This window comes from Solanum tuberosum, unplaced genomic scaffold, assembly GCF_000226075.1.
Source record: "Solanum tuberosum cultivar DM 1-3 516 R44 unplaced genomic scaffold, SolTub_3.0 scf00132, whole genome shotgun sequence".
NCBI lineage: Eukaryota > Viridiplantae > Streptophyta > Magnoliopsida > Solanales > Solanaceae > Solanum > Solanum tuberosum.
The window spans coordinates 665,671-677,646 of NW_006239055.1; the positions used below are offsets into that span (position 1 = coordinate 665,671).

The following is an 11,976-nucleotide window of genomic DNA, read 5'->3' on the forward strand; positions in this document are numbered from 1 at the left end:
AATTTCTCTATGTAAGTAATAGGATCGTGAATGTTTGGTATGAAACGAAAATGTTTTCTAATTTTCTCATGTTTGGTTGGGTTATATGTTTTGGAAAATGTTTTTTTCAAATCAACTCATTTTCCTCAAATTTAAGGAAAATGACTTCCCTTCAAAACTTTAGGAAAACATTTTCCAAAACTCTCTTCCAACTTCAAATTACAATTTTTTTTGTTGAAAAAATCAATTTATTTTGTCCCTACTCTCAAACCACAGCCCCTCCCTCCAAAATAAATAAATTTAAAGCTTGTTTTTAAAAAATATTTTCAACTTCAAAATTTTATTTTTTCACCCCGATTCTCGACCCCAAAAAAAATCTAAGTTTGTTTTTAAAAAATATTTTCAACTTCAAATTTTTATTTTTTCGCCCCTACCCTCGATCCCCACCCCCACCCCCAAAAAAAAATTTAAGATATTTCTCAAAAACATTTTTCATTCATAAATCAAACACTAAAAAAAAAATTCGGAAAATATTTTCTACTCACCAACCAAACATGAGAAAATAAGTAAAAAATCTACTTGTTTTCTAGAAAAACATTTTCCTTCATACCAAACACACCCTTAATCTGATCTTCAAGCTTCCATGGAATCTGTGTTGGATGTGTGTCTTTGCACAAATATCTGAAACTTTACAGTCAGTTATATCTCCAACATGCCAAATATACTACGAACTACCTAGAAAGTAAGAATTTAAAAAAAATATATAGTTGTGGACTACATTATATAATCTAGGAGATACTCTAACTCAAATAACTTTATGCTTTATGATTTACAAGAATTTCTTTTAAAAGATTATATTAAAACTATTTACTCCATTCTCTTAGGTAGACTAACTTTTCTAAGGTCCTTTTCTCACAAAATTCAATTTAGTATTCCCATCAAGGATACTTACGTATGAGTTATGACTCATGCAAACAATTTGCAATGAACACAACTTGATAAATTTTATACTTGGAGTAATTGACAAATTTTTAAATTGAATTTCATAAATTCATGAATATTTTAATGTTATTTTTAACTTCTTTTCGGAGTTATCATAAAACCCTTTTCATTTTTGTTATTTTCTAATCTTAATATCTATATAACATGAGGTGTGTGCGCGTGTCTATATATATAAAATGTATAAATAATATATTCTCTACAAGATTAAAGAATAGTTTGATATTTTTGACATATATTTAATTTAAGACCATAAAATTCAAAAATTATTTACCTAATATCTCTGCCTGGGTTTGGATCCCGTCCAGTGGAGATCTCCTCCAGTGCCTCCAGTAGGCCTTTAAATTTATTACACGTGTCTACTTATATATTCAATGGACTAGATTAATTTACTAACCAAAGCCTTAAACTATAGAATATTATAAATAACACTTATGTCTTAACCCAAATGAATAAACAAATATTCACCACACATGACATATTAATAATTTCAAACTTAATTACTTACGTCTCCAATCTTTACAACTAAATATGTACACAAATCCAAAACCTAATAACTTTGGAGGAAGTAAAGCTTACCAACCAAGCTTAACTCCAACCAACTAGTGAAAATCCGATCTACAGCCACCACACTCATAGCGTCAGTATGAAATAGTGTACCGATTATATATGTAAAGATGGTAAAATAATATAACTGAACACGAACGTCACACTACCAACAACTTACAACCAACCTACTTGGATCGATTTTTATTCTTTTTGTCCTTAGCAATCGAACTTATGCATGGTGAGACATAAATTCTTTGAGAGCACGGAATATACCTTGTCAAACATTATGATGTGAAAACATAAATTTATAATCCACGAAAAAATGAGAGTCGAAAGTGCCCATGACTTGAGGCCATGAAGGACATTGGGCCTTAATTATCTCTACCCTTTATGAATTGGGCTTGTCATTCGGAGCTCTACTTGGCCCCAAATAAAACATCAATGGCGACTTGATACTCATTTTTCTAGGGTTTCTGATTCTCCATAAGCAGAAATCGAAGGCAGAATCACCGAGAGATAGAAGAAGAATGAAGACTATACTCTCATCGGAGACAATGGATATCCCTGAGGGGATAACCATCAAGGTAAAAGCAAAGCAAATTGAAGTTGAAGGACCAAGAGGAAAGCTGACTCGCAATTTCAAGCACTTGAACCTTGATTTTCAGCTGATAAAGGATGAAGAAACTGGTAAGAAGAAGCTAAAAATTGATGCTTGGTTTGGATCTCGGAAGACTACTGCTGCTATTCGAACTGCACTTAGTCACGTTGAGAATCTCATCACTGGTGTTACTAAAGGGTACCGTTACAAAATGCGTTTTGTGTATGCACATTTTCCTATCAATGCTTCAATCTCTGGTGGGAACAAGTCTATCGAGATTAGGAACTTTCTAGGCGAGAAAAAGGTACCTTTTTTTTTTTTTTTTTTACTATTTCTTCAATTTTATGTGGTTTTATTTGTATACTATTGTCTCTTTTACAATTTATTTGGCCTATGGACAGAAATTTTGAATCTTGTTAGTCGTTTATGTTAAATATACCAAAATGCTTGTTAATCTTGTGGTTTTAGACATGTCGTTTGGAAAGTTGTCAAACAAATTGAAACGGAGGGAGTATATCGTATCTGTGGTGCATTTGCTTATGAAGTTGATGTATTTAACTGCTAATATTTCTATTGCTGATGCGGAGTAGATTCCTAGAGCAAATTGGAAATTCTGTTAAAATACGAACTTTTTTGCTTTTCATAAAAAAGGATCATTGTCATTTGTCAGGGCTTTTTACAGCTTAGTTATCCTTAACTGTATGTTAAGTTATCAATTGTCTTGTTTTGCAATTGAGAGGTCTGAGAAATTAGTCTTAGGTTGGTTAGTTATTAAAATGTAGATGTATTTGGATGCTACATGTTGTAGGCGATATTCATTTTTAAGCGGCCTCTGAAAAGACTAGTTTTGTATTAATAGGATGACTTATTTATCAGCATTGAGCAATGCTCGTCTGAGTCCCCAATTTGGCTGAAACTTGTGTCTTAACCTTTAAATAAGGGCGTGCACTTAGACAGTGTTATTATACTATTGTTTGGGTTATTGTTTCTGTTAAGTCAAGTAGTTTGTAACTGTCTAGTCCACGCTTCTACTTTATTTCCACAAGTAAATAAATGTGAGGAACTAGAGTCTAGTTTTGTCACCATAGTATGGGGATCACTTTGCAGTAGTCTATACCATTTCTTGTTTGAATAATGTTATGGTGCTTAAAATGCTTTCCATGATATGTGTGTCTGTCACAAATTTTCTTGATGGTCCACCTTTGAGATGTTACTGCAGGTTAGTAAAGGAACTAACTTCTTTACCATCACTGTATCAGGTGAGGAAAGTCGATATGCTTGATGGGGTTACAGTTGTCCGTTCTGAAAAAGTTAAGGATGAATTGGTATTGGATGGAAATGACATCGAACTTGTTTCTCGGTCTGCTGCCCTCATAAACCAAGTAAAACTCCCATATCTTTTCCCCTCTATATGTGTCTATTCATTCATACATAGAGTTCTGCATGTTTACTAAACTCACTCTCTTTCTTTTGACAGAAATGCCATGTGAAAAACAAAGATATCCGTAAGTTTTTGGATGGTATCTATGTTAGTGAGAAGGGAAGAATAGTTGAAGAAGAGTAAGTGCTAGGAAACTGGTTCTAAGATCATACACCGATTTCATAAGAACATATTTGAAGTTAAATCAACAATTTTGGTACTAGATGACTACATATCTGTTAAGGATGGATGCTTTATTTGGACTGTTTATTTATCTTCAGATCAATTTCAATGTCGTTTTTAACCTGTTGGTTGTTGCCATTTTGAGTTTCTCCAAGAAAGTGTTATGAAGAGATACCATGACAATGCAACATTCTTAAAAAAAAAAGGTTTTAACTTAGTGTATGAGGGATTTGGTTGATGTTAAAGTTGCTCAATTCCATGAATTTCAATCCCTTCATCTCTCATTTAAGTTTAATACTATTATTTGTGTTTTGTGTTTGTTTGATACTATTAAAAATATTGGATAATAAGTTTATTTTTTAATATTAACAATTTTAAAAACATTTTAGTTATTCCAACAATTAAGTTATTTATCAATATTCTTTTTAATAAAATACATTATCTCTGTTTCAACATTTTTATCTTTTTATTTTTAAATTTAGCTTAAGCACTTAAAAAGTATTTTTAAGTACGTATACCTAAAAATTACTTAAATTTTGCTGAATCAATCATCTCTAATTCTAGTATTTTCATTAATATTTTGTTACGATTAAATATTCTCAGAAACTTTGTGAATAAAAAATAATCAAATAAAATAAATTAACTTCTATTATACTGTATCAACCTCATTTATTTTCTGTGTATATAAGTGCATGCTTTAATATATCATTTATCGTCTTTTAGTTTTAACTTTTTTTCAATTACCAAAAGAAAGAATATATTTTTATCATCTTTCACATTTCCATTTTTAAAGAACTGCATTTTGTGGAGAAAAGTGAAAAAGACAAAAGTAAAGAAAAGGGAAAAAGAATAGGGGCACGGATGAGGAGAACTGGGTGGGGTGGTGAGTTGGAGGTAAAAGAGTACAAATGGGCTCACAAATCCAAGTGTCAAAAATTGAATGGGGTCTCACACAATTATGGTTGGTTGGATCTCTGCCATCTTAAAATTTTTCGTTAGTCAAGTATATGAGTGTTTTTAAGGCTGTCAATAGTTCGGAGATAAAAATAACGATTCACGTTAAGTTCAGAGATATTTTCAATATTTCTCTCTTAATCTTTTATAAATAATTTTCTTGAAAAATATTTTTAAAAATATTTTTTTCATAGATTTGAAATTGTAGGGGAAAAAAAAGGAATAATATAGTTTGTGATGGTGAACGTCATCCATGATGGCAGCGCTACTATGTTATTATTGAATATTTAATTGTGGAATAACATGCCAAATGATAATTAATTAATTAATTAATTAGATAAAGCTTAAGTGTCGCCTTTGTCGTCGGTTAAACCAATCAAAAGAATATTTCCCATTTCCAACTTAATTTTCCACCCAAATCCAAATCTAGGAAAATAAGTTTTTAAAAGAACCAAGAAAATTATTCTCTCTATCCCTAATTACTTGTCCATTTTTTCTTTTTAGTTATCCCTAATTATTTTTCAGAAATGACATATATTTTTTACTTATTAAATCTTCAATTAATTACTTTGAAAAATGTAGAATTTCTTGAAAACCTTAAATTTTTAATTCACCTACTTCATAATTAATAGGGATAAAATGGTAAACTCACTATATCAATAATTGTTTTCTTAATAGGTGTGTCAATTCAAAAATGAAAAGAAATAAGGTCTATAATAAATAATAATTTAAGTTATATACTTTAAAATTGTAAAAAAATAAATAAAAATTACACTAACAATATAATTTGAGTAAATATAACAAGTTTTATGTCAACTTAAATGGTATAAAATATTTGTACATTGTCAAGACATAGTAAAACTTATGTATATTTTTTTAAATACATAGAAGTTAAATAATTTATTAATTAGTATTACACGTATAAGCCACGGGCTACAACAATCAACGTAGAACTAACACTTTCGGTACCATGAACTTTTTTCACTTTATTCGGAGTTCAACTTCGATTGTACGGCTATAAAATTCTGGAATTCAATTTCAAATTGAATTTCAGAATTTTCAAGAATTTGAAAAACAACAAAAAAAAAAGTGATTTCACTCTAAATTACTAAGAAAAAGTCAAAAACACAACTCTAATTTATATTCATGATCAATTACAACCTCAATTTTCTAATATCATTTTTATTTTTAAAAGAAAAATTACCTTTTACAAAGAAAAATCAACGCCCATACACAACTTCAAAGTGTGTTTGGTATGAAGGAAAATATTTTTTAGAAAATGTTTTTCAATTTTCTTATATATAGTTGGCTTAAATGTTTTAGAAAATATTTTCCAAATAAACTTATTTCCCTCAAATTTAAAGAAAATCATTGACCTACAATAAGTAAGGAAAAACATTTTTCAAAACTGTTTTTCAACCTCACACCTTAATTTTCCACCCTAACTCAAGTCTCGGGTATCGATTCCTGATACTAATCAAGACTCGACTCTTAATTCTTGATTCGAGACCTGACTCCCGATCTCTATGCGAGACTCAACTCTCGAATTTCAGGTCAGTCAGAAATTAGATTTTGATTTGGGTGTCAGGCTCTGGATTAGGATTCGAGGTCGGATTTTGAATCAAGTATCGAGGTCGGATCCCAATTCAAGTGTTGGGGTGGAGTCCTGAGTCGGAGGTTGGAATCAAATTTGGGGTAAAGACTTGAGGTTAAATCCCAGGTCAATGGACATGTTTGGGTCCCAGATCGATCGTCTACACCGGGCGTCGAGTATCAAGGTTGGATCCTAGTTTGGAAGTTGGGTATGGAATCGGGATTCAGGGTCGGGTCCCGATTCAAGTCTCGGGTCTTCTGTCGAGGTTGGGTCCTAGTTAAGAAGTCAGGTTATGTTGTCGTTTCTCGATTTGGGTGTCAAGTCTAGGAGATGGGTCTTGAGTCCAGTATCAGTATCGGGACCTGAATCAATCACCGGGATCGAAAGTCGGTGTTGGTTTCAGAGTCAAGATCGGATCCAGTTGGGGTCATGTCTCAAATTGGATGTCGAGGTCAAATTCTGAATTGATCATCGAGATTATGTACAAGTTCGGGTGTCGAGATCAAGTCTTGGATCGAAGGTCAGAGTTAGATCTTGGATCGAGTCTTGAAGTCGATCGATCATTAGGGTTGTGTCCCAATTCAGGTGTCAAGGTTAGAGTTGAGTCTCCGTTCGAATGTCGAGTCTCAGATTGGGAGTCGGGGTCAGATTTCAAGTTGAATATCAAATCTGTCATCGAAGTCCTATCCTAGTTCGGGTGTCGGGTTGGGTCTCAAATATGTTATCGAGATTGTTTTCGTGTCAAAAGCTATTTTCCTAAAAAAAATAATCTACTCTCTAGCAAAAAAATAAGAGATATTTTCTAGAAAATATTTTCCACTCACCAACCAAACATGAAAATATAAACTAGAAACCAATTTGTTTTCTAATAAAACATTTTCTAGGAATATATTTTCCTTTCATACCAATCACGCAACTCAGTTTTTTTATTTATTTATTGCTTAGGAATTACTCCTTCGTCTCAAAGTACTTGTTGTACTTTTTATTTACACGCTCTCAAGAAAATATTAGTTGTTCACCTTATTAAAAATAGTTATCCCAGATTATTTGTAAATTTACAAAATTAAGAGAGAATTAATTTTTTTCTTTCTTACTCTTACAATTAAAATTCCTTTTTGAAAATGTGAGCAAGATTGTCTTTACCACTAAGTAAATCCTTATTTATGATCTCTTAAGGTACATGAAAATGAGAAAGTAGATATACTCCCTCCGTTTCATTTTATATGTCACATTTTTACTTTGCACTTGCATTAAGAAATGATGTAACTTTACCCTTCTACCCTTATTTAATTTTTTTGGAACTCAAGTTTTCAATCAACGAATATGAATTGATTTATTTTGATTAATTAATTTAACCAATAAACATGAATCATTTACTTAGGTTTTTAAGTTGCTCAAATGTATATTTTCAAGGCTAATAACTCACAAGGGTAAAAAAGGAACAATATGGTAACTTATGCATTGATTTTATGAAATGACAAGTATTATGGACCAACTATTTATAGAAAGGGATGACATATAAAATGGGACGGAGGGAGTAATTAATATAAAACGGAGAAAGTACTATTAATGATAAGTGGAAAAAAATAATTAATTTTGTCTTGAAATTTTAAAACAATAAATTATTTATGATATTCCCACTGTTCTATATTAATTGATCATTATACTAAAAATAGTTGTTACATATTAGTAATTGTCTACCTTATTAAATCAAGAAAGAATTAATTTATTTTTTTATATTACCCTTGCAATTAATTTTTTTTAGAGTGTTCACATTTATTTGTAAAATTCCCAAGAAGTTTTTTAAAGGGTAAATTAGTAAAATTATCTTTACAATTATGATTTCTTTAATACAGTGTAAAATAAAAAGTGATCATCTAATATGAGATGAAGGGTATAATTTAAAATCACAATAGATAATTTGAGACTGAGAGACAGGGGCGGAGCCAACATACTGTCGGAGGGGGGGGGGGGTCGATCTGAACCTCCTTTGGTGAAAAATATATTATTATTTATACATGGTTAAAATTATTTTTTATGTATATATAGTATATGTCGAATCCTCTTTTATTAGTTCGTGTATTTACTTCTTCAGATTTTGAACCCTTTATTAAAATCCTAGCTCCGCCACCGAGGGAGTATGTCTTCTATTCAAAGATGTAGCTAATTAATGACTAAAGCATTGGCAACTCACATGTTGATGTTTTACTCAAACCAATGCATTTCTTGGCGTTCTTCATGGATCTTACATAAATCATTAATCTTAATCTCGTGAGTTTTCTTCTAATTTTGAAAAAATATTTTATGTCACATTAATTAGTTACACCAACACATCTCCCAAGGATTCATCTAAGAAATAATTTGAAATTAATTATTTCACATTAGTACGCAACGTACGGTTGACATTTGAATCATTACCTTTATTGTTTTGTTCCTATTAGATCCAAACTAAGAATTAAGAAATATTTCCTTCGTTTCATATTAATTGTTCATTTTTTTCTTTACACGCCTTTTAAAAACCATAAATAAGTAGGATAGTTTTACTAAGTTACCTTTTAAGAAACTTTTTTAGAATTTTACACTAGTTTAAAAAATGTTAAAAATCGATGAGCAATCTCGATTTTTTGTTTGCCTAAAGTCGATCCGAAACCAACAAACTCAACTATATTGGAAAAGGATTAGTCGGTTTGAGGAAATCAACGGACTGCCTCGATTATTACTTAGGAACGTTAAACTGATATGAGTTTACAAACTTGTTTACATTTTAAAAAAAGAATGAATTTTAAAGATAAAATGAAAAAAGAAATACAATTAATTTTATTTCGATTTTGTAAATTGACGAATAGTTTGGGACAACTGTTTTTAGTAACGTGTACAACATATATAATATGATACGAAGGGATTATATATTCTTTATAAATGTACACATAATTAATCTTCATGCTCATTACAACCTTAAACTCCTCACATTACTCCAAAACAACATGTCCAACTTCAAATCAATTGTATCTTTACAATTTTTCTTTTTCTCTTCAATTTCACTCTTATTGCTTATACCTTCTTGTTTAGCTTACAATGTGGTTAATTTTGGAGCTAAAGGAGATGGAAAGACAGACTCAACCGCGCCATTTCTTCGCGCTTGGATGTCTGCATGCAGCTCAACTAGTCCATCCAACGTGTACGTTCCTAAGGGAACGTACCTTATAAGGCCAGTGACATTCACTGGCCCTTGCCGGAGCAGAATTGAGTTCCGTATTGACGGAACAATTGTTGCTCCGGTTGATTATAATGTCATTGGAGGTTCTAATTTTTGGATTTTGTTTTATAAAGTTAGTAGACTTTCTATCTATGGTGGAACAATTGATGCTAAAGGACATAATTTTTGGTCATGTAGAAGATCTGGACATTCTTGTCCTCCTGGAGCAAGGGTAAGTAATTATGTTTTTAATCAACTTAGTATGTAACTTAATATAACAAAAGTTTAATTTCTATAGAATATTAACTAATGTAAAGAATTTTATAATATCAGTTCATTTAGTGTATGATAATATATATATATATTGTTTACTACCGAAAATAGTGATTTGTCCTATAAAACAAGATTTTCTCACTTATTTTTGAACAAGGGAAAAAAGACAAATATATTTCCGAACTATCGTAAATGGTATGCAGATACCCTCCGTCATACTTTAGGGACATTGGTGCCCCTGCCGTCCAAAAAGTAGAGCATATATACCCTTTACACGAATAGACATACACGTGTCATAATCTTATCCACCGACCCGACATTTATTAAATATCGGATCGACGAATAAGATTGTGCCACGTGTCCTTATTTAGATCATCTGTTAGAGTGAAGGGCATATATGCTCTAATTTTTGGACGGCAGGGGTACCACTATACCAAAAGTATGACGGAGGGTATCTGCATACCATTTACGATAGTTTGAGGGTATATTTGTCCTTTTTCCCTTTGAACAAACCAGCTCACTGAAGAAACACATGGTAGGAAGCAAATTACTACTGAAATACTTGGAGCCTTCCAAAAATTTTCATATGAAAACATTACTATTTTTCTCTTTTCTCACCAATTCAATCAAAATATCAGTGAAAATAGTCACAAAATATTTTTTAGGAGAAAACAATAATTTTTTAATAATGATACGTAATTGTTTGTAATATTGAAAAACTTTATTTTGTGTCTCACATAAACTGCCATTAGTTGCGTAAGGCGCCTTTAATTAAGTCTCACAAAATATAAAAACTCAAAAGTATATATAAGAATTGGGTTCACATTTTTATGAGACAAAAAAAATGTCTCGCATAATTAACTAGTATCATCAGTTGTGTGAGACACGTAATAAAGCTTTTCAGAAAAGTTGTAGAATTAGACTCTTTCAATTATTCATCCTTAGTCTATATGTTTTGTATAATAAAAAGTATCTGAACAAACAACGTTATTATAATATTGTGCAATATCTTCAATCACTACTTGATTGTATTTTTTTTGTTTGAATGCAGTCAATTACATTGTTATGGTGTGATAATGTAGTGGTAAGTGGATTAAAATCATTAAATAGTCAGATAATGAATATGGCAATTGATTATAGTAGCCATGTAAGAGTTGAGAAAATAAGAATAAGATCTCCAAGTGGAAGTCCAAATACTGATGGAATTCATATAGAGAATTCAAGAGATATTACTATCACAGATAGCATTATTCAGACCGGAGATGATTGTATATCTATTGGCACTGGTTCTATGAATATGTGGATTCAAAAGATTGGTTGTGGCCCTGGACATGGCATAAGGTAAATTATTTTCGAGGCATATTTAGAATTTTAAGTTATTTTGACTTAATCGGAAAAAAATAGCAGTTCTTTTGTTCCAATTTATATATGTGATGTAGTTTAACTTGGCACGAAGTTTAAGAATTAAAAAAGAACTTTTGAAATTTGTGGTCTAAAATAAATCATATATGTATGTGCAGGTATAAATAATTTCATCAAGGGTAAAATGAATATATATTTTATATTTAAATTGTTATTAAATATAGAAATGTGTGTTTTTTAAATTGTTAAAAGAAAAATGAGTGGTAAAATATTTTGATTGAACCGGTGAGAAAAGAAAAAATAGTAATAAATATTTTGAATGAATCAGTGAGAAAAGAAAAATAGTAATGTTTTCGTATGTGTAAATTAGGAAGTTTTCCACTATTTCATGAGAATCTGTTTCCTACTATGCATTTTTTTCAGTGTGATGTTTTCGTGAAAAAATTATGTTCTATAGCATAAATTTTCACTGATTGATGATAGGAAAAATCTTGTTTCGAATAGTGATTAGTCACGCAACCTTTAGCTAACAGATTTAAAAAAAAAAAAAAATTAAATCGGATAAGCAACAAATTTAGACAAATATATATATTCATTAATTCTAATTCTAAATAGAATATAGAAGTTTATTAGTTGATGAAAAAAAATATATTTTATTTTTGTTTAAAATAAGGGAAAAGGGTCAAAAATACCCCTCAACTTTGGTTTATTGTTTGACTACGCCCTCGCCGTTAAAATGAAGTTATTTTTACCCCTCCCGTTACTAATTTCACCAAATTTACCCCTCAATTGGATGGAAAACCCCAAATTGACTCAGTTTAACCCAAATTTTAAAAAAAGACCCATTCCCCATTTTAAACCCAATGCCC

At 30.7% G+C, this 11,976-nt stretch overlaps 2 protein-coding genes across 2 annotated transcripts in view; both read left to right on the forward strand.

The window, feature by feature from the left end:
- The first annotated feature begins 1,932 nt into the window (after positions 1–1,932).
- LOC102585829 (60S ribosomal protein L9-1) lies at positions 1,933–3,853 on the forward strand. The gene is made up of 3 exons (XM_006351004.2): positions 1,933–2,429; positions 3,385–3,507; positions 3,603–3,853. Exons 1-3 carry the CDS (start codon positions 2,055–2,057, stop codon positions 3,687–3,689), a joined length of 585 nt encoding a protein of 194 aa, XP_006351066.1. The 5' UTR covers positions 1,933–2,054; the 3' UTR covers positions 3,690–3,853.
- Positions 3,854–9,235: 5,382 nt separating this feature from the next.
- LOC102597224 (polygalacturonase-like) overlaps positions 9,236–11,976 on the forward strand; it is a 5,865-nt gene continuing 3,124 nt past the window's right edge. Inside the window, exons 1-2 of the mRNA XM_006351034.2 lie at positions 9,236–9,704; positions 10,797–11,086. Of these exons, the coding sequence (XP_006351096.1) occupies positions 9,261–9,704; positions 10,797–11,086 (734 nt within the window). The 5' untranslated portion in view covers positions 9,236–9,260. The remainder of the gene's footprint in view (positions 9,705–10,796; positions 11,087–11,976) is intronic.